Below are 20,661 nucleotides of genomic sequence, written 5' to 3'. Positions count from 1 at the left end.
AAAAATCTGACATTATAGAAGTTGGGTGATGCCAAGACTTTTAGTTACTTCCTCTTCATCTCATCATGGATCCCATCCACTTCAACATTTAAAATTCCATTGTTCATTGATTTCCCTATGTGGGTTAACATAGGATACTGAATTGAGAACTTCCTTCTAACAGCTGATATTAATTTTAATTCTCTTAACCTACAAAATATTAAATATTACTTTATACACCTTTAACTGAACACCAATTCAACAGGCTATCTCATACATGACTAAGGACTCAAATCAGGGAAACCGGAACTTCGGTTGACCTCAACTCTTGGGAGAGCTGGGCAAGCTGTTGGGCCCGATCATAGTGATTCCTCTCCTTCTGTTGCATGGTCTGAGTGGTGGAGATCTTGAAAAATAGATTTTTAAAAATTGAAGTATAGTTGATTTAGTGTTGTGTTAGTTTCTGGTATACAGCAAAGTGATTCGTATATATATATATATATATATATTCATATTCTTCTCCATTATGGTTTATTGAATAATCCATATCCATTATGGATATCGAATATAGTTCCCTGTGCTATACAGCAGGACCTTGTTGTTTACCTTTTTTATATATAGTAGTTTGTATCTGCTAATCCCAAACTCCTAATTTATCCCTCCCTCCCCTTTCCCCTTTGGTAACCATAAGTTTGTCTTCTATGTCTGTGAGTCTGTTTCTGTTGTGTAAGTAAGTTCATTTGTATCATTTTTTTAGATTCCACATATAAGTGATATCATATGATATTTTTCTTTGTCTGACTTACTTCACTTAGTATGATAATCTCTAGGTCCATCCATGTTGCTACAAATAGCATTCTTTCATTCTTTTTGATGGCTGAGTAGTATTCCACTGTGTCTGTCTGTCTGTATGTATGTATATATACATACACACACACACACACCCCACATCTTCTTCATCCCTTCATCTGTCAGTGGACATTTAGGTTGCTTTCATGTCTAAATAGTGCTGCTATGAACATTGGGGTGCATGTATCTTTTTGAATTAAGAGTTTTCTCCAGATAGATGTCCAGGAGTGGGATTGCTGGATCATATGGCAACTCTGTTTTTAGTTTTTTAAGGAAGCTCCATACTGTTTTCCATAATGGCTGCGCCAATTTTTTACATTCTCACCAACAATGTAGAGGGTTCCCTTTTCTCCACACCCTTTCCAGCATTTATTATTTGTAGACATTTTTCTTTTGGCCGTACCACGGCTGGTGGGATTTTAGTTCCCTGACCAGGGATTGAACCCAGGCCCTTGGCAGTGAAAGTGTGGAGTCCTAACCACTGGACCGCCAGGGAATTCCCTATCTGTAAACTTTTTAACGATGGCCATTCTGACTGGTGTGAGGTGGTACCTCATTATAGTTTTGATTTGCATTGAGAGATTATAGATTAAGCCTCCTGGGTTGTACCACACACCCACTGAGATTGGTTGTACCACACACCCACTGAGATTGGTCATGCTTGAGGAAGGCATGAGCACCTGGGCAAAAGTTCCTTTCTACTTCTTGTTGTCTCCATAGCACCTGGAGGCCCATGCCCTGGCCAAGTGGGAATTTGAACTCCTCGCTCTGTCTCGCCAAGCCTGATATCTGTGCAATTACTGTTTGGTTCTACTTTCAGACTGACTTCAGTTTCGGGTTTTTCATCTGTCCATTTCACTCCTAATTCATGAGCTTCTATCACAGATGTGAAGTTTAATTCCTCTTTGCTCACTCTTTTACCGGGAGACGCTGCTAGCGGAAAGCCTGTCATCTGTTGTGAAGGGGAGCTGGTGTTGACTTGAGGCAACAGAGTTGGTGGTCCAGTGGCCGTTTTCCTGTGTTAGGAGCAGGTGGTCTCGCTAAACTCCATGTGTTTGGAAACCTCTCTGACCGGTGGTTGTGCTGCTAAAGAAGAAGAGCTCAAGCTGTACTCCTTTTTCAGGTCAATTTGCTGAACCTGGGAAGATCCCCAGGGGCTAGCTTAGACTTCTTCCTGCTTTTCTCTCCATGGTAGGTTTTAAATGTAGGGGATTTTTCTCATTCACCTTTCCATTTGGGTTTGAAACAGCTGCCATAAGAAAGGGGGAAAAGCACATTATATAGAGTGTATAATTCTTTAGAAGCAGTGACATAGGTTCTCAAAGGATAACAGTTAAATATGGGTCTAAAGGTCATAATTCTCTTAGTATGTGTGTGTGTGTGTGTATATATATATATATATATATATATATATATATATATACACTTTTTAAAACTAAAGTAAAAATCGCCCAATTAAATAAGACCTATCCTTATTCCATTCACATCCAAACTTTTGTTTATATTTAACAACTGAACACAACCCATCATCAGTTCAAAATAATGTAACTGAATGATATTCCAGAAAAGTTGTCTTTTGTGTTTTTCACATTTTTAACAGGACCCCAAACCTAGGACAAGATAAATAAATTATATACTGTGGTTTCAGTCAGTGTACTGAATGTCTCAAATGAAAAAATTTACCTGAAGTTAGGCATTCTTTAATAGTAATAATTATAGAACAGAAATAAGAATTTTATATTTGACATGGTACTTTCTTCCAGAAGAACTGAAGATGCTTAAGAGAATTTTTTTCCTAGAACTTATCATTCTTTTCTTGAAAAACAACTCATATTTGTATATATTTTATCCCAGTGGTAACTTTATTTTTATCTATATATGTATGTATTTAAAGAAATCCCCAGATAATCAAGAAAATTTCACAAGATTTTGTAGTTCCCTTCATTTTCAAATTTTATATCTTCTGTCATCTGTTGCCAAATGACTCAGTGTCCTCACAGAGATCAGAAAAATCACAAATTCTGATATCCCATGAATTATCTTAGATCCTAATGCTGATGGCGTGCTCTACATTTTGTTCAAAATCTCTTTGAACACCACCTATTGACATAAGAAAGTTATCTCATACTAATGATAACGTTACTTAACTGGCAAATCTAGAAATCTGCTTTTTTATCCCTACAGTTACATTTTATATTTCTGTCTTGCCCACCCCCTTACCTTACTTGCCATATGGTCCTTAAATTTTGTGTACATGTGTGTATAACATATACATAAATTGGTGCTTGGAAATGTCTGTTTCTCACAGTTGTAAAGTCAGGACAGTATCTTAGAATGACATCTTACCCTTTGGAAAATGAATCTTTCTAGTATAGCTGTAAATTTGGATAACTAGAAATCTTAAGTAGCAGTTTAATTTTTGTTGGAGATGATTTATGGGACATTATTTTTACTTTTTTCTTTTGCATTTGGGATGACAGGATAGGGTTTCATAATATTGCAAATCTCTGTAACTTGGTAAACACACTGCCTTCATGTGCATTACAAGTTTTGCAAAGATTTTCTGTAAAAAGTCACAGAAGGCTAAAATAAACTTTTTAAAAAACCTTTATTTTGTATAATATATTTAGATTTACAGAAAAATTGTGAAGCCCAGAGAGTTCTTATACACTACCATTATCAACATTTTACATCAGTATTGTGCGTTTGTAATGATTAATGGACTAACCAGGTTTCCTTAGTTTTTACCTAGTGTCCTTTCTCTTTTCTGCTCTAGGATACCACATTACATTTATTTGTCATGTCACTTTTGGTTCCTCTTGGCTGTGACAATTTCTCAGACTTTCCTTGTTTCTGATGATCTTGACATTTTTGAGGAGGACTGGTCAGGTACTTTTGTAGACCATCCTTCAATTTGGATTTGTCTGATGTTTTTCTCATTAGACTGGGATTATGGCTTTTGGGGAGGACGACCACAGAGGTAAAGTACCACTTTCATCACAGTATATCAAGGGTACCTACTATCAATGTGACTTACCACTGTTGATGTTGAACAGGTGTTGATCGCCTGGCTGAAATAGTGTTTGTCAGCCTTCTCCACTGTAAAGTTACTCTTTCCTCCTCTTTCCATATTGTATTCTTTGGAAGGAAGTCACCACATGCAGTCCTCTTAGGAATGTGCGTGTGGGGTGGGGGGGGGCGGGGGGTAGTTATATGCTCCACCTTCTTGAAGGTGAAGTATAACAAATTATTTGGAATTCTTCTGTGTGGGAGATTTGTAAAATGAACTTTAAAAAATATTAAAATTAATTAGTTTAATTAAATTATATTGAATTAAATTATTTCTTACATTTAGGTGTAAACACCTCTTAGGTTTTTTCTTTAAAGAAAAAACTGATTATGGGGACACCCCTCCCTAGTGGTCCAATGGTTAAGACTCCAGGCTCCCAATGCGGGGGACCCGGGTTCGATCCCTGGTCAGGGAACTAGATCCCACATGTCGCAACTAAGAGTTCGTATGCTGCAACTAAAGCTCCCGCATGCTGCAATTAAAGATCCTGCACACTGTAGTGAAGATCCTGCACGCGGCAACGAAGATCCTGTGTGCCGCAACAAAGACCCGGCGCGGCTAAATAAATATTTTTTTTAAAAAAAGAACTTAAAAAAACCCTGATTGTCTATAAATGGTACAGATGAACCAGTTTGCAAGGCAGAAATAGAGACACAGATGTAGAGAACAAACGTATGGACACCAAGGGGGGAAAGCGGGTGGTGGTGGGATGAATTGGGAGATTGGGATTGACATATATGCATTAATATGTATAAAATAGATAACTAATAAGAACCTGCTGTATAAAAAATAAATTCAAAAAAAAGAAAAGAAAGAAAAACTGATTATCTATGTAATATATGCTCATTGCAGAACATTTAGAAAATGCAGAAAAGTGTAAAGCAACAGCACAAAGAACTTCCCGTAACTCCACCTCTCATCAGCATCCATTTCTAGCATATGGACATATTTCCTTCTAGTCTTTTCTGCATAAAGTACTATTTTTAAACAATACTTTAAATTATTTCATATGAAATTAAAATATTTTATCTTTGAATAGGACAAAGATAGTGGATTCATAGAAAAACAGAGCAGATCTTGGTTGTGTTTCTAACAGGATTTCAGAATATAAACTACCAACCTGGTAATTTCTGAAAACAACACTTTAGACTTGATCCTTCTATTTATGAGAGCCTCAAATGTTTTTGTATTCATTGTTAGGCCTCTTATTTCTTCTTTCTAATACTCTACTTTGTTCATTATTTTACTATTGCATGATACACATTTTAATGGAATAAATAAAGTTTGAAGAAACTTAGGTGGCTAGTTAAAAACTCTGGCAATGATCTAGGCTTCAAATCTCCAACTTTCTTGTTGCATGGTGTGTTTGGATGCATGACAACTCTATTCTTCTTTTTGAGCGACTTTATTGATTTTGTAAAGGTGATACATGCTTCTTATTAAAAAAAAATCAAGCAATACAGAAAAGTACAAAGTAAAATCCCAAAATTCCATTACCTAGAAATAACCATTATTAACATCATTCTACAAAGTCTCACTTTGAATATATATAGGTAAGGACAAATTTACAAAAAAGGCTCATAATACATACCATACACACACTGTTGCTTAAATTTAACATAAGAAATTGAAGCTGAAGCAAAATGAAGGAATTACTAAACTTTAGTTATATATTCTTTTGTAAGATATATTAGTTCCTAAAAATCCTTTTAAAGTCTTGCAAAAAGATTATGAAAAGCATTAAGAGGCTGTAGGTTCTACACGGTTAACCCTTAAAAAGTAACTGAGACATGCAGGATCTACTTTAATTGTTTAGAAGCAGCTTTTATTTAGGTATCAGACCTGCCTGATGGTCAGAAGTAAAGTATATTACTAGGTGTGTCTATATTAGTTGTAAGGGATCCTAGAAGACCTTGAATTCAATGCCTTATTCCTATTCCATTTTCTGCTGTGTATGGTGAAGGCACAGTTCAGAGTACAAGCTTTGGGGTTAGACTGTCTAGATTTGATACCTGCTCTGTCATTTAGGAAACATGACCATAGGCCTCAGTTTCATCTTCTGCAAAAAATGGGTTAATAGTATCTTCCTTATGTGGTTGTTGATATGAATAAGTGAGACAATACATGGAAGGCTCTTATGATAGTTCCTGAAATATAGTAAGTGCTCAATAAATATATTATTATTATAAAGGAATAATGGTGAGTGTCTGAGCCAACGTATGACATTGAAAATTGTCATTCATAAAATAATCTCTCTCTCATTCATCTCAGAATAATTCCCCTACTAAATCTGCCTTTAAAGTTAAAGGCTGTGGCCCTGAGGACTTACCTAAGGGGCATGTGGGTGCAGGAGTACTGGATGTGGGAAAAGGCTCCTGTCTGAGACTGTCACCTATGTTTATAAGAATGGATGGAACACACAATTCTAGCCTTTTCACAATCTTAAACATATATTATACATTATCTATAACAATAATCACTACTATGCATGTCAGTTACATGGACATACACAAAGAACTGTATATCTGTACTTAAAAATTCTCTCTAAAAGTAAACTAATATTAGTATTTCTAAATTCCCAGTATGAAATTCATATTGTCTCATACAACATAGGGAATATAGGCAATATTTTATAATAACTATTTTTTTGAAAGTTTTTTTTAAATTTAATTTAATTTATTTTTGGCTGCGTTGGGTCCTCCTTGCTGCGCACAAGCTTTCTCTAGTTGCGGTGAGCGGGGGCTACTCTTGGTTGCGGTGTGCAGGCTTCTCACTGTGGTGGCTTCTCTTGTTGGGGAGCCCGGGCTCCAGGGTCATGGGCTTCAGTAGTTGTCGCATGTGGGCTTAGTTGCTCTGCGGCATGTGAGATCTTCCTGGACCAGGGCTCGAACCTGTGTTCCCTGCACTGGCAGGCGGATTCTTAACCACTGTGCCACCAGGGAAGTTCTATAATAACTTTAAGTGGAATATAATCTATAAAAATATTGAATCATTACGCTGTACGTCTAAAACTAATATTGTAAATCAACTATACTTCAATGAAAAAAATTCATATTGAGTCGTCTTATGTTTTAAAATATTATGAATTCCATGTTTTTGGCATTCTAAGTTAAAAGTAGTCCAATGTTTTCAGTTTACTTATTAGTATGCAAGTTTTAAAATTTTTAAATAAAATGCCTTATAAAAACAAGGTAAATTTCACCCCACCCCCCATATTATTTCACTATGATTGGTTCCTGGATTTGAATTTCAAGGGAGTTGATGACTTTTCTGAAAGATGTTCTGAAGTCCAGTGTACTCTTTCTATTTTCTTTTCTGGCTATTAACGTATCTATTTTCTTTGATAATAAAACACTATTCAGGTTCCCCATGAAGATATGCATTTACTTTTGTTACAAACCATCTTTTCAGCCCCAGCTGATTTTTTATCCTTTTTTTTTTTTTTTGGCTATTCCATGAGGCTTGTGGGATCTTAGTTCCCCAACCAGGGATCAAACCCAGCCCTTGGCAGTGAAAGCATGGAGTCCTAACCACTAGACCGCCAGGGAATTCCTATCCAGCTGATTTTTTTAAATAACCTGTCTCCAAAAAGAACATTAAAAGTGCTTTTTGTGATGTAGTTTTTTCCAAGTTTGGTTTAAACCCCACATTGGATTTTTTTTGTTTTGTTGGGGAGGGAGGGTTGATGAAAAATTCTAGCTGCTTCTCTGATCTGAGACTAAACTGTAGGTTGTTTTTTTTTTTTTTAAGCTCAGGAATTTAGGGATACACATCACCACCAAATATAGAATATATGCCAATTTTCCTTTTTGGCTTTGACTTTCTGCCTGGTGAGTACTTTGGCTTATTTTGTAAATCAGTAAACCATAAATTCTAGCTTAAACAGTTCACTTGATCTCTAGTTTGGGTGTGAAAAAGGGTGATCTGATAATTTTAAATGATGGTTTAATTTCTCCAGCAATGAGGCCAACATGGGGTAAAGAATAAGTTGCATTTGTGTGATTGTGGATTTTAATACTGACTTGATTTATGTTGGGTTAATTAAATAATATTCTGTGCTTTCAAGTCTTCCACTAAAAACTAGGTACAGTGTAGATGAACTACTTAGTTTTACTCTGTGTAAAGGAATGGTTAAAAAATAGTCAAACAGTAAGAAATTACAAACATGTTTAACACAAATATGAACACAAAATGTAGGAACCATATGCTATAGTCATCTCTCTCTTCCTTTCAGAGTGGCTCACAGTACACAACTGTAGCAAAATCAGTAAGTGTTGAATTGATGATATTACCTCAATACTCAGCATTCCTACCTCAACAGCCTTCTAACAGTATGAAATCAGTAGATTTCCTTATAATGATTTCTAAGAGATGGTCTAAATTCTTTAGTTGTACTGAAATGTGTCAAATATTGCTTTTAATAAGTAAACCGCTGGCTGGGGTTTGGAAATCTTTTTCTACACAAAGCCTTTGTTGTACCTTTTTTTTTTCTTCCTTTTGTAGGGTATTTTTTGTAAAAGGATTTGACCTGTAACTATTATTGAGAATTTTCTTAGAGGAGTTCAAAGCATTTTACAGGGATCATCTCATTTATCCCTCGAAAGTAAGGCAGAGGCATTATCTCCACTACAGACTGAGAACACTAAAAGGCCAAGATAGGTGGGGTTTTTTGTTGTTGTTTTGCTAAGATCAAAAAGTAATTCTAGGGCAAAGCCAGATTCCGGTCTGACCTTGTTACATGATGCTTCTGCAGTGACATAATGCAATGTCGTTGCTCTCCTAAGTCTCTCCTTGCCTATGCTAGGTGTTGAATAATTTCCAGAGTCGATTTCTCATTCATTCTTGCTTCTGAAAATGGATCCTAATATGTAAATACAAAATAAAACCCTCAAATCCTTACTGTTAGGATTTGGGGTACAGGATACAGACAGGGATAGGCATATTCCTCCCCCACTTCCCAATCTTACTGCCTCCCCCAATGCTGTCCAGTAGAAAAAATAATGTGGGCCACAAATTCAAGTCACATGTATAATTTTAACCTTTCTAGCAGTTACATTAAAGTATATTTAGGCCAATGTATCAAAAATCTTATCACTTCAACATGTAATTAATATAAAACTATTAATAAGATAGTTCACATTCTTTTTCTTTTATAAGTCTTCAAAATCTGGTGGGTTTTTCACACAGCACACCTCGATTTGGACTAGTCACGTTTCCAATGCCCCAAAGCCACGTGTGACTAGAGGGGCCTGTGCAGGACAGCATGTCTAGACTTCAGTGGATTCTTCTAAGCTCTAGCTTCAAATTGGTGGCCTTGTGAATGCAATGGGTGGTGTGGGAAAGGGCTCCTGGATGACCTTGGAGAATCCACTTGCCCTTGCGTGGTGACTAATAGCTTTACCACTTGCTTATACATGACTGGGGAGTTATGGATTCAGGATCTAGAGGACTGCAACCTCCCAAAACGTCTAAAATGCCAGCTCATTGCTAGGACTGTGGTTTACACCCCGTGTGAGAACCCGGCCTACTTCTAGGGATGCAGTTCGTGGGGCCCTGGTACGTGGCCTGTGGAAAGGAGGCATCAGCCGAAGTAGAGGAGGGCTACCGGAGGGGGAAGGCCATCCAAGTGTGTGCTTCTTGAGGGCAGCGGCTAGAACTAAGCGCTTCTTGAATGCGGAAGCTCCTCTTGCCGCCGTAGCCAGGTGCTCGGCAGGCCTTGCATGCTAGATGAACGCAAGCTGCGCTTCCTGCACACGCTCCGGGCGGCCCGGGGTATGGGAGGGGGCATATCCCCGGTCTCGGCCCGCACCCCGAAGCCGCTCCACGGCCGCGGGTGTGAGGGGCGGGCCCAGGCCTCGGCCCGCGCCGCCCCATGTGACCCGGTCCGACATGGTGTCGCCTCCTCCTGGGGCGGCGGCGGCGGCGGCGGCGGCGGCTCGGGCTTGGCTCTGCGTCGGGCCGGCTCCGCGGCCGCTCATGGGCAGCCAGGGCGGCTTAGGGCCCCCCGGGAACGGCGGGCCTGGCGAGGGCGAGAGCGGGGAGACGAGGAAACTGCAGGAAGGGAGAGCCGCGAGGGGAAAGCGGAGGAAAGGGAAGGGGAAGGGGAAAGCAGGAGCAGGGCAAGGCGGAAGAGGAAGCGGGGCGGAAGGGAAGCCGCAGCCGCCACAGGCGAAGGAGGCAGCGGGGCTGGGGGCCGAGGCGGGAGAGAGGGCAGGCCTGGGAAAGGTAGGAGAGGGAGGCGGAAGCGTAGAGGAAGGGGCGAGAAGGATCGTCAGGGGAGATGAGGGGAGCGCAGGGGCGCGGAAGGAGGCCAAAGGAAGATATGATGGGAAGAAGGAGGAGTGGAGGGTCAGAACTGGACAGCGGGAGGAGGCCAGGCCGGCGAGAGCACAGGGACGAGGGTGTCAGGCTTGGGGCCGCCTCGCTGGGACAGGGGCGGCCATGGCGGCGGCGGCTGAGGAAGAGGCGGGAGCCCGGGAGCCTGCCGGCCGCCCCGCCGCGGGGCCCGCGCTCCTGCGCCTGCCGGAGGAGCTGCTGCTGCTCATCTGTTCCTACCTGGACATGCAGGCCCTCGGCCGCCTGGCTCAGGTGTGCCGCTGGCTGCGGCGCTTCACCAACTGCGACCTGCTCTGGCGCCGGATAGCCCGGGCCTCGCTCAACTCCGGCTTCACGCGTCTCGGCACCGACCTGTAAGCGCCCGCTCGCCCACCCGCTCCCCGCCCCGGGCCGGCCCTCGTCCCGGGAAAGGGCGGGGCGCCGCGGCCTGGTCGGCCTGGGGCTGTGTCGCACCCCGAATTCTGAGGCCCGGACCCGGCCTCCGCCGATCCCTCCCCGAGCACCCTGCTCCTCTCAGAGGACCCCATCCGAGGAGGTCTCCCAACAGCATCCCTCAGTCAGCACCCTCCCCGTGGGCGGCTCCTCACAATTAGCCATCTTAAGCACTCCCGTCAGCTTTTAATTGTGTCTTTTCGCAGACGTTGACCGCCTGGGTTCCTCAGCTCCAGAGGAGCCCGGCTGGTCTGTGGCTTTAGAGGCCTCCACCCGTCCAGGTGTAGGACCCATATCCACTATGTGGCCTTTCAGGACGTTTTTGTGGACATTCACTCTCTCACCCCCTTCCAAGGGTTGTTAGGCTTCAGGGCGTGGATAAAATCGAATACGGAGGAAAGGGTTCACACCCCAAAAGAAGGCCCTTGGTCCAAGTGTCAACCATAGTTTACGACTTGATGGAGGCAGAATGACACAAAAAAGGGTGCCTGCTTATGGCAGGGGGTTGGATGAGTACAGTATAGACTGTACACGAAGGCATGGTATTGTAATTTGGCCTGTACTTGGTAGGATCTGAGACCTGTGAATGAAAAACTTAACCATGTAAGCAGTTAATAGGGAGGGGAAAAAAAAATGTGGAATTGGAGGAGTAAAAGCTTTCAGATTGCACCCAACTCCATCCAATTTGGGTTAAAAAAGAAAAAAGGTAGTTCTAATACCGTATAGCAACATTAAAGAAAGTTGGTTTAAAACATAAAAAGCTATAATACCACCACCTCTAGATAACTATTCAGTTTTAAAAATTACACATTTTAAAAATCATTTGCACACTTTTTCCTCCTCTTAGTTGCTATCCTACTGATCCTAACAGAATAGGTACATAATAAATGTTTGTGGGCTGTACCATGAGATTAAAAACATTCCTCTAATATTAGACTTTCAGGTTGTATGCAGCTTTTTGCTATCATAGATAACAAGGAAATGAATAATTTAATGCACTTTTTGGTAACAGCTTTATTGAGATATGTCACATACTGTATAATACATATGTCTTTTTGAATTGGTTCCTTAGGATAAATTCTCAATATTGGCATTACTGGATCAAAGGTTATGGTTTGTAAAAAGGTGTTGTACCAAGTTACAGTGACAATAGCAACAAATTATTAAGCTAATTTCATGTAAGAATTAAAAAAATCTTTGCTATGTTAGTGGACATATAATGGTATCTCAAAATTTTGTTACTTTGCATTCCTTTACCACTGACCAGCATAAATATTTTCCCCTGTGTTTGTTTCACCCGTGAGATTGTCTTTTCCTAGCCTTTGCACATTTATTATTGGGGTCCTGAAGTTACTGTTATAAAGGATTCCAGTCCTTGTGGGTCATAGATATTAGGCTCTAGTATGTCATCTTTGATGCAAATATTATATTTTTCCCAGTTTGTTCTTTTTACTTCACTGTTTTTAGCCTATAGAAGTTTTACATTTAAATATATCAGAATCTGTCAGTTTTTATGTGATTTTTAAATCTCCCCCACCCCTGCAAACTGAGAAATTTATGATTTCTCCACAGACCTGATAAGTCTTCTCTGATATTCTGTTGGTCTTCCTAAAATTTGATTTTTAAAAATAGTTAACACTTTGATTAATATCACTTTTGTTTTGGTATAAGGGGTGAGTTCAACCTTCTTTTTTTCTAAACACCTACCTAGTTACCACTACACTTTTTGTTAAATAATTCTTGTCTTTCCCTTTAGAAAGACAAAAAAAATTTGTTTTAGAAAGCTTACTTTGTCAGATATTAAGTTTATATAGCTATGTGTATATACAGTCACACATACATACATATTATATATGTGTATATATATTGGTCTATATCTGAACTCTCCATTTTGTTCCACTGATGTATTTTTCCATTTCCATTCTATTTTAAATATTGCTGCCTTTTGACAGTCTAATATCTGTTAGGTTTAGATTATCCTTGTTGGATTTGTATGTGTGTGACGTCTTCACTCTCACTCAACACCCCAGCCAAAAAAAAAAAAAATTCTGTGCGTTTTCAAAAGTTTCTGTGGTTTTCACTATAAAGTTTCTACATGTCTGTTGTTACACTTATTCCTAAGTATTCCTAAATATGCTATTCAATTTGTTTTTATTGTGAATGCAATCTCTTTTTCAGTATGTTTTTCAGCTGGGTATTATTAATGATGTCCAGGATTGCTACAATCTTTTGGAAATTTTGAACCTGATAATTTTGTTTAACTTTTATTATTTCTAGTATGATTTTGTTGTTGATGATAATGATTCTTTGGGATTTGGGGGGCATGCAAGTCTTATTACCATCATTTTTTGTAAGAAAAACTCTTTCAAAGAACATGTCAGTTGACCTAGAAGTTGTCTAAAATGCCCGAAACCCAAGTCAGCCATGGCAAAATTTGGCTTTCTTGTTTATAGAGATTGAATGAACAAATGAAAGAATTTATGTTTATTTTTCTTTCCTTTTCAAATGCTCTAAGAGATAATGTGAATGAGTGTGCATTCTGTAAGCAATAATAACAAAATGAAAATCAGTTTATAGTATAAAGTGCTTTGAGACTGCCAAGTGATTTGGCTTTATTATTTATTAGCCATGTGTGTTTTGATTTCTTGCCTATGTCCTAGGATGTGGTATCTCCAACTTTCTAGGGAAGTTGTTTTACCACAGCACTTGGTAAAGAGCAGGGTCACTGCTCGTATTTTCTGAGTTGAGGGGAAAAGCTATGCGTGTTACAGCAGGTGGAGAGAATCTTTACCAGTGTGGTCTGTTTTTGGACAGCTGCAGAGATGTGATAAGCCACCAAGAGAGGTGGTTGTCATCCCTGGAGGGAGATGGCATGTACCCCAGCCCTCTTAGGGCATCAGGGAGCTTGGGCCCAAAGTTCAATGAAGGTGCGGCTGCTTGGATAGTGGCAGGGCTGTAGTTCATATTTTGGGCTAATTAACTGCACACTGGACAGTAGGATATGTTTTTATAAGCACAACACAAAACTGCATTTTATCAGAAGCCACACAACTTCACTGCCCCGGAGTTTTATCATCTATAAACAATGGGAATAACATATCCAGTAAAATGAGACTTAAGTGTTGTGATGTGTAAGTGATAGCACAGTATTCAGTACATAGTAGGCACTCAATAAATTGGTGTAAAATGGAACGTTTTAATTGCTTGTCTTCTCCTCTAGTCAGTCTATATAGCAAAAGTGAAGATGGTTTGAATTGGAGATGCTGCCTAAAGACAGGAGGTGGGGAAAACACACACACACACTGCTTAGTTTCCCTCACCTGTCCTGAATGTTTTTGGCAACATGACAGCAGAACCTGTGAGCTTTAGGGTCTGTACTCCCTGCCGAAGAGCCTCATGAATTCTCGGAAACACAAAGTAAGATTTACTGACCTTCCGGCCCAGGGCAAGTCCCATTCAGTTTGGCTGTTCCTAACTGATCATAGCTTTGTTGAGTAAGATGAACTGCTTTGGTTCCTTGTGATTTGTTAATGGTCTATACTTGTGCTTGAAGGCATTTTGGCCACTTTAAAACCACAAACAAATAATTTGCTTCCCTTTAGGCCTCCTGCCCAAACAGTGAGCACTGGTAGGTATCCTGAACTTCTTTTTTAAGTGGACACAAAGACAGCTTGAGTCAGCCATCTGGTTTAAAATCAGTTTTATTTGAATGTTTTATGAAGCCTGGGGGAATAGAAATATCTTTAATATAAAAATCAAGGAAATGTTTCATATAGCAATCTTTTAAGTTTTTCCTGAACAGTCGGGGCAAAACTAAGCTAGTTCAGTCTTCAAGAACAAAACAGTGAAATTTAACTCCGTCAGTTTATAATGTAGGCTAAATGCAAGAAGTTAGAAAGTATGAGAGGTGGAAGAGCAAAGGTGCTATTTGTAAATTCTGATACTGTAAAATTAACAAGAGCAAAGAATGGAAAGAAAAAAGTATATCCATGTATGTAAATCTATTTTTAAAAATACTTTTGCAGTCTTGATCTTCTCCTAAATTAAGTCCTGTATGTTTTCAAACTTGAATTTTATTTTAAATATCCTTTGAGCATTACCTGGGTGCTCTCTTGCATTTGCCTGTGATAGATTTGCCTAGAATTAACAATAGGTGTTTAGGGAGTCAGGCTCTGAGGTGTTTGCCCTGGCATGTACATTCATTCCTCAGCCAGGGTCTAGTAGGCTTGGAGCTCTTTGAGGCCAGGGGAATGGGGTATCTATTTCAGTGATGATTAACGTCCAGAGTGGTGAGATGGACACAGATAAGCAGAGTGTGTTTGTTTGTTTTAAAATGATTGCACCTAAGAGCATTTTTTTGACCCAGAAAGCATAAAGTTTCCTAACTCTGAACAGAGAAGGCATTGCTCACTGGTTACTTTTAGGGCCTGAACAGTGATTTTCAGAAAACAATTAGCAACTTAAAGTAGCTTTGGCTCTCTCCTTCACCTTTCTGCCTTACCTAGGAAGCAGTCACTTACTTGTTCTCTGGTTCATTGAAAGGTTTCTTATATGGATGTATTTACCTTCAACTGTTTTTGGAAAGGCCTTATTTTTAATGGTTTTGTGAGTTAATAAAAGTGAGTTCAGTTTACATGTTTAAAATAAATGAAACAATACACCTGTGGAAGCAGGAAATGGTCTAGTACAGTCAGTACCTCCAAATGCAAACTGGAGGAATGCAAGAGGCCTTTTCCTCCAAGACTGAGAATATGGAAGCAGCTTATATCCTTTCCAGTCTTGTAAAACTTGAATAGTAGGGGATGAATTTCCTAGCTTTCAAGGCAGAATCATGGAGAAATCCAAAGTCCTCATAATCTACAAGATAAACAATTTATTTTGAATGAAATCTCTGAAAATACTTCAATACTCTCAGTTTTCTTAGTTTCAGTTTTCTGTGTCTAGCCGTTTCACCTTAGGTAGAGATTGTGCTTGACCTGCTTGAAATCAAACTGGCAGTGAGGTTACTGATGAAGCATACACATTTTTTAAAAAATTATTTTTGAGTGTTTTACATAGAAAAGAATTACCTTTGTGTGACAACTTAACCTTAACTCTGGATTGACCCTGGCATTGGATTAGTTTCTGGTCCTTACTCATAACCATGGAATAGGGAGACTTTTAGGTAGACTCTTCTTGAGGCCAGGCTCCAATAAATTTTGAAAATTTAAGACGAGATTGACTGTTTGGAAAAATGAGGAAGAAGTTGAGTTTTGAATTTCCAGTGAAAATTGACATGCCCCCCACTCTGATCTACAGAAACAGATTTTTGATAAACTCCAGAATTTATCTCAGGTGTGTGTGTCAACCATCCGATGAGGTTGAGAATCCAAAGATTTGGTTTATCTTTGAGGAAAGTCCTTTCTATTCAGCAATCTTGCCCAGATTTGAACAGCTTTCAGATGGAACTCCATGTGTAATCAGTAGAAGCAAGATGGTTGTGCTAATTAAGAACATGTTTATGAATCTTGAATCATGTAAAGGCTTGAACTATATCTAAAACTGACTATGAGACTATCTGGAGAAAGAATTTATCTCTTGTTAGAGGTTTGGCTCCTTTGTCTCAACTTTGAGTTAGTTCTTCGTTATATCCAAATTGTCCACATTGCCCTCCCTGGGAGTCTGGGCCACCCAATGGGCCTTTGTGCCTGCCCCTCTTTAGCCGACAATTAATTGCCAGTACATTCTTTCTTCTTCTCCTTCTTTTTTGGTGTTTGACATGAGCTCAAATTGTTGAGAAAGGTGACAACTGTGAAATGAAGACAGGGCTTGAAGACACCTTAAAAAATACATGCAAAGGCCACTAAATGACAAGAGCAGACTGCCAGGCTCTTTCAAAACATCACCACGTCTGTTGACTTTCCATTCCTTGTTCGCAGCACAAAATTGGAGGTCAAAGAATCATAGGAGTTAGAGATGGAAAAGACATTTGGGGTCAGCCAGTTCATGCCTCCGCCTCCTCCTGCCCCTGATTCCAAATCATTCCTTACATTATATTTTCTCCCCCAGCCCTTGTATAATTTTCACAGTCTTCACTCGACCCCGGCTGTCACCTTTGGGGAATGATGCTGGAGGCTCTGTCCAGTTTCTCCTCGGCAAAGAGAGATATTGCCTGTGCCCCCAATTGACATTCGTGAACTTCTTTGTTGGTGGTCTCAGCTGAGAGGCTGAAGGCTAACTGGAAGTGTCTCTGCTGCCTGGCAAGGGGGTTTTCTAGACAGAACTGAGATGCATTTAGTGTATGATGATGTTGGGGAAGGGGAAAAGGGCCGGGGTACAGTGCAACCAGTGCAATTTGTTCCTATACTTTTCTCTAGGAAGGCTTTTGACCTGAAAGGAGGGGTGTGTGTGTGTGTGTGTGTGTGTGTGTGTGTGTGTGTGTGCATGTGCGCACACATACATGAGGAATGTGGCATTGGGGAGGTGGACAGAGACAAGGAAGTTACCTTGAATAGGAGTTTGATAAGAACCCTAACTTGGATATTGGTGGGTTAAACAAATAAAAAATGCTAGTTCTGTGAAGTAGTAGATGATTGTTTTAAGAAGTGCATGTTAGGGGGACTTCCCTGGTGGCCCAGTGGTTACGAATCCGCCTGCCAATGCAGGGGACACGGGTTCAAGCCCTGGTCTGGGAAGATCGCACATGCCGCTAAGCCCATGTGCCACAACTACTGAGCCTGTGTTCTAGAGCCCACAAGCCACAACTACTGAGCCTGCGTGCCATAACTACTGAAGCCCTCGTGCCTAAACCAGTGCTCCTCAACAAGAGGAGCCACTGAAATGGGAAGCCCAAGCACCGCAACAAAGAGTAGCCCCCACTCGCTGCAACTAGAGAAAGCCTGCGCGCAGCAGCGAAGACCCAACGCAGCCAAAAAAAAAAAAAGTCCGCATGCTGCAACTAAGGTCCGGTGCAGCCAAAATAAATAAATAAAATAAATAAATATTAAAAAAAAAGTGCATGTTAGGGAAGAAATAGGTATTAGAAGTTTCAGCTTAGAGTCAAGTTGAGGAGAACAGAAAGGCTGGAGGCAAGTATTTTGGTCTAGGGGACACTGTTGCTTTTGGGGTCTCCCCTTTAAGAAAGTAGAAAAAGAGCTGTCTTATGTTCACTGGCTACATGGTTTGGCAGGGGGAATGGTCATTTTTCGAGGCAGCTTTGGAAGGTTACCCCCAGCTCCCCTTGTTCCAGCAGCTGTTGGGAGCAGTCCGAAGGGGGTATTGTATTTCTTCTGGTAACTCTGCCAAGAATGAGAGGAAATCCACAACCTGTGGGCTTTTGGGGGGGATGGGGATGGGGTGGCAGGTGATGGGACAGGGAAATTAAATTGTTTTATAGTAAATATGTTGAGATACTTTTCCTGGAAAGCTGTTTCACTGAAAGGAATGATATTTCCCCTGCTCACTAGCTTTGTAATTGGTTCTTTCTCTGTGGAGAAAGGGAAATAGTCCTCTTCCAGTACTTCTTTTTCTTTCTTCCCTGTAGATCCAGCTTTGATCTCCTTTGTTTCTTAGAATTTCCTTTAGAAATTCCACACTGAAAAGGTGAGTCAAGATTCAGATCCAGGTGGTGTGTGTGATTAAAAGGGGCCTCCCTCCAGAAGTGAGTTACTAAAGGGGAACCGCTCATTCATCCCTTATCTTCGCGCGGTTTGACTTTATCATAATGGCCTAGAAACTGGAGATTTCTGGAGAAACTGGAGTAAAAACTTTCTGGGTGGCGTCTGGTTCATGTTCTCTCCATCTCTTCTTCCAGGCTGGAAGGGCACCAGGGATTTTTGAAGCCTGGCCACTTGGGCTGAGAACCTGTTTTGGTGATTAATATGAAACACAGTTGCAAGGTTAAAAACAATAAAAAACAACCCTGAGAAGCAGAGCAGTATAATTATTCCTCACATTTCAGATGGAGAGCCCAGGGAAAAGTCATTTTGAAGGTATGAGAACAAAATCCACTTCTGAGTCTGTGGTAGTGCCTGATTCTTGACTCAGAAGATAGCCTGTTCACAAAAAACAGTGGCATCTTTCTTGCTGTTGTTTATTCTCAGAAAGTGCTACATCAGCCTTTCTGAAAGCTGTATTGTGGGATTCTTGAAAAACTGATTCTGTGATTAAATGAGTGTGGGAAATGCTGTGTTCCACATCCCCTCTCTTGGGGATTCACAATGCCCATTGGTAAATTAAAGGCTCAGAGAAGTCCTGTGCTAGAGAGACCTGTTTAATTTTGTTTCAGTATTGTCCAAAATGTTTTGACCATAAAATTCTTTTTTCTCCTGCTTAATATCTCTTAACCTCTTGCAGAATACACACACTGGTCAAGTGCCCTACAAATATAGAACTTGACCAATAGCAGGAGGAAATGAATGTGAACACGGCCCTAAATCCTAAGCTCACATAAAGGATCAGGGTTATGCCCAGTGCTTCAGAAACTGCTTTGGACAGCTTTGACATGGGGGTGACACATTAAGATACTTCATCTGCTCAGATTCCTTCCCTTGAGCCTCTCTAGCATAAGAATTTGGAGGGCTTGGTTGAATTTCTGAAGATGTGGTATACTGTACGTTTTTAGGAAGGGCCTCTGGAGCTTGAAGATAGTGTGTCTAGGCTCCTGAAAATCTATAGGTATTGTTGAAAGTGTGACTTGCCAAAGGGGGAACTGTATTTCTGATAGATACCTAAGCAGTATCTATCAGAATACCTATTATGCTAGGACCACGGTTCTTACCTTTGTGTCTAAGACATATTTTTGTATGATGTTAAAACTTTTGATAGTACATTAAAGGATTGAAAGATGAATGTCTTTTTTTAAAAAAAGCAGGTTTCAGAAAGTTGAAAAACCTGTCCATTTACTTGTTCACTGTTTGGTATGTTACTGTTTGAGTAGAACTGTTTACTGCCCTGACCTTGTTCTCTTACATCTTTTGAGGTAAAGTTTATATATGTTCCTCTGAACACGCAATCTTTCTCTTTTTCTCAGCAAGTTGTGTCATGAGCCATATTGTGGCTCCTTGGTTTGTCTGACAGATATCTTCATAAAAATGTGGATCTTTGGTTGAATGAAAATAAAGTCTATAAATCATTAAAAATTTTATGGCACACTTATTCAGGGTTCCTGGTATATCACTGCTCTGCAGCATACTGGTTGAGATACACTTTTAGAAGTACTAAGAGTTTTAAGACTCAATCCTGTGGAATTTATGACTGTATTGGACAAACAAGATATACAGCTGTGAAAAGCTAACAGTGCCTCAGTTTATGGTAGGTTCAGTCTAAGGGTTCACGTGAGAGAGAGAAGAATGTTTGGAGGAGTCAGGGAAGTAGAGGCTTAAACTGGATTTTGAAGAAAAATGGGTGAATTTGACTAGTGCCCAAAGGGGGAAGCATGCATTTGTCAGGGACAAAGTAGGCTGGTTCTGGCAATATAGGAGAAGGTATGGGGATAGGAATGAATGTAAAAGAGAGATGGCTTCGCTGGAGTTCAGTTGCAGAGTGTGGAGCCATGGGAGGTGAGGTTGAATTGAGTAAAGGGAGCTGACATTTGGAGGCCTTTCAAGGGAGATGTGGGTCTGCCCCATGCTCTCCTTGCCTTTGGTCCTGTCCTCATGACGGGCATGTTCCCTGTAATCTCACTTCTTCGATGTTGAGGCTGTTCCCTATTCCCTGGCCAGAAGGATAGGCAGTTTAACACAATATATGATTTTTCACTGATTTATTTTGAACCTTAATTATAGACCTCTGCTTCTGAGGCCATTGGAGGATTTAGTCTAACATGTGTATAAATGAAGAGTTAGAAGCTTCTTGTCTTGGGCTGTTTAAATACTTGTACATACGTTAGAGCCAAATTCTTAGTATTGGTAGCAGAGCTGGTGGGCACAGCCAGTATGGCGGGAAATCTGCTTTCTGGTGAGCAAGAAGATCAAAGAAATCGAGATGGTGTTGAGTTAAAACTCCAAGCCCCCAAG

At 40.3% G+C, this 20,661-nt stretch overlaps 1 protein-coding gene and 1 long non-coding RNA gene across 2 annotated transcripts in view; one reads left to right on the top strand and one right to left on the bottom strand.

Annotated features, from left to right (window-relative positions):
• LOC132507559 (uncharacterized) overlaps nucleotides 1-10,771 on the bottom strand; it is a 38,727-nt gene extending 27,956 nt beyond the window's left edge. Inside the window, exon 1 of the long non-coding RNA XR_009536213.1 lies at nucleotides 10,454-10,771. This is a non-coding gene — a long non-coding RNA (uncharacterized LOC132507559). The remainder of the gene's footprint in view (nucleotides 1-10,453) is intronic.
• The window catches only part of FBXW4 (F-box and WD repeat domain containing 4), an 80,468-nt gene continuing 69,581 nt past the window's right edge, over nucleotides 9,775-20,661 (top strand). The window contains exon 1 of the mRNA XM_060127046.1: nucleotides 9,775-10,587. Coding sequence (XP_059983029.1) covers nucleotides 9,788-10,587 — 800 coding nt within the window. The 5' untranslated portion in view covers nucleotides 9,775-9,787. The remainder of the gene's footprint in view (nucleotides 10,588-20,661) is intronic.

Source organism: Lagenorhynchus albirostris, chromosome 16 (genome assembly GCF_949774975.1).
Source record: "Lagenorhynchus albirostris chromosome 16, mLagAlb1.1, whole genome shotgun sequence".
In the NCBI taxonomy this organism is placed as follows: domain Eukaryota; kingdom Metazoa; phylum Chordata; class Mammalia; order Artiodactyla; family Delphinidae; genus Lagenorhynchus; species Lagenorhynchus albirostris.
Note: the sequence above shows the minus strand (reverse complement) of the source record. Positions and strands in the feature narration are given on the sequence as shown.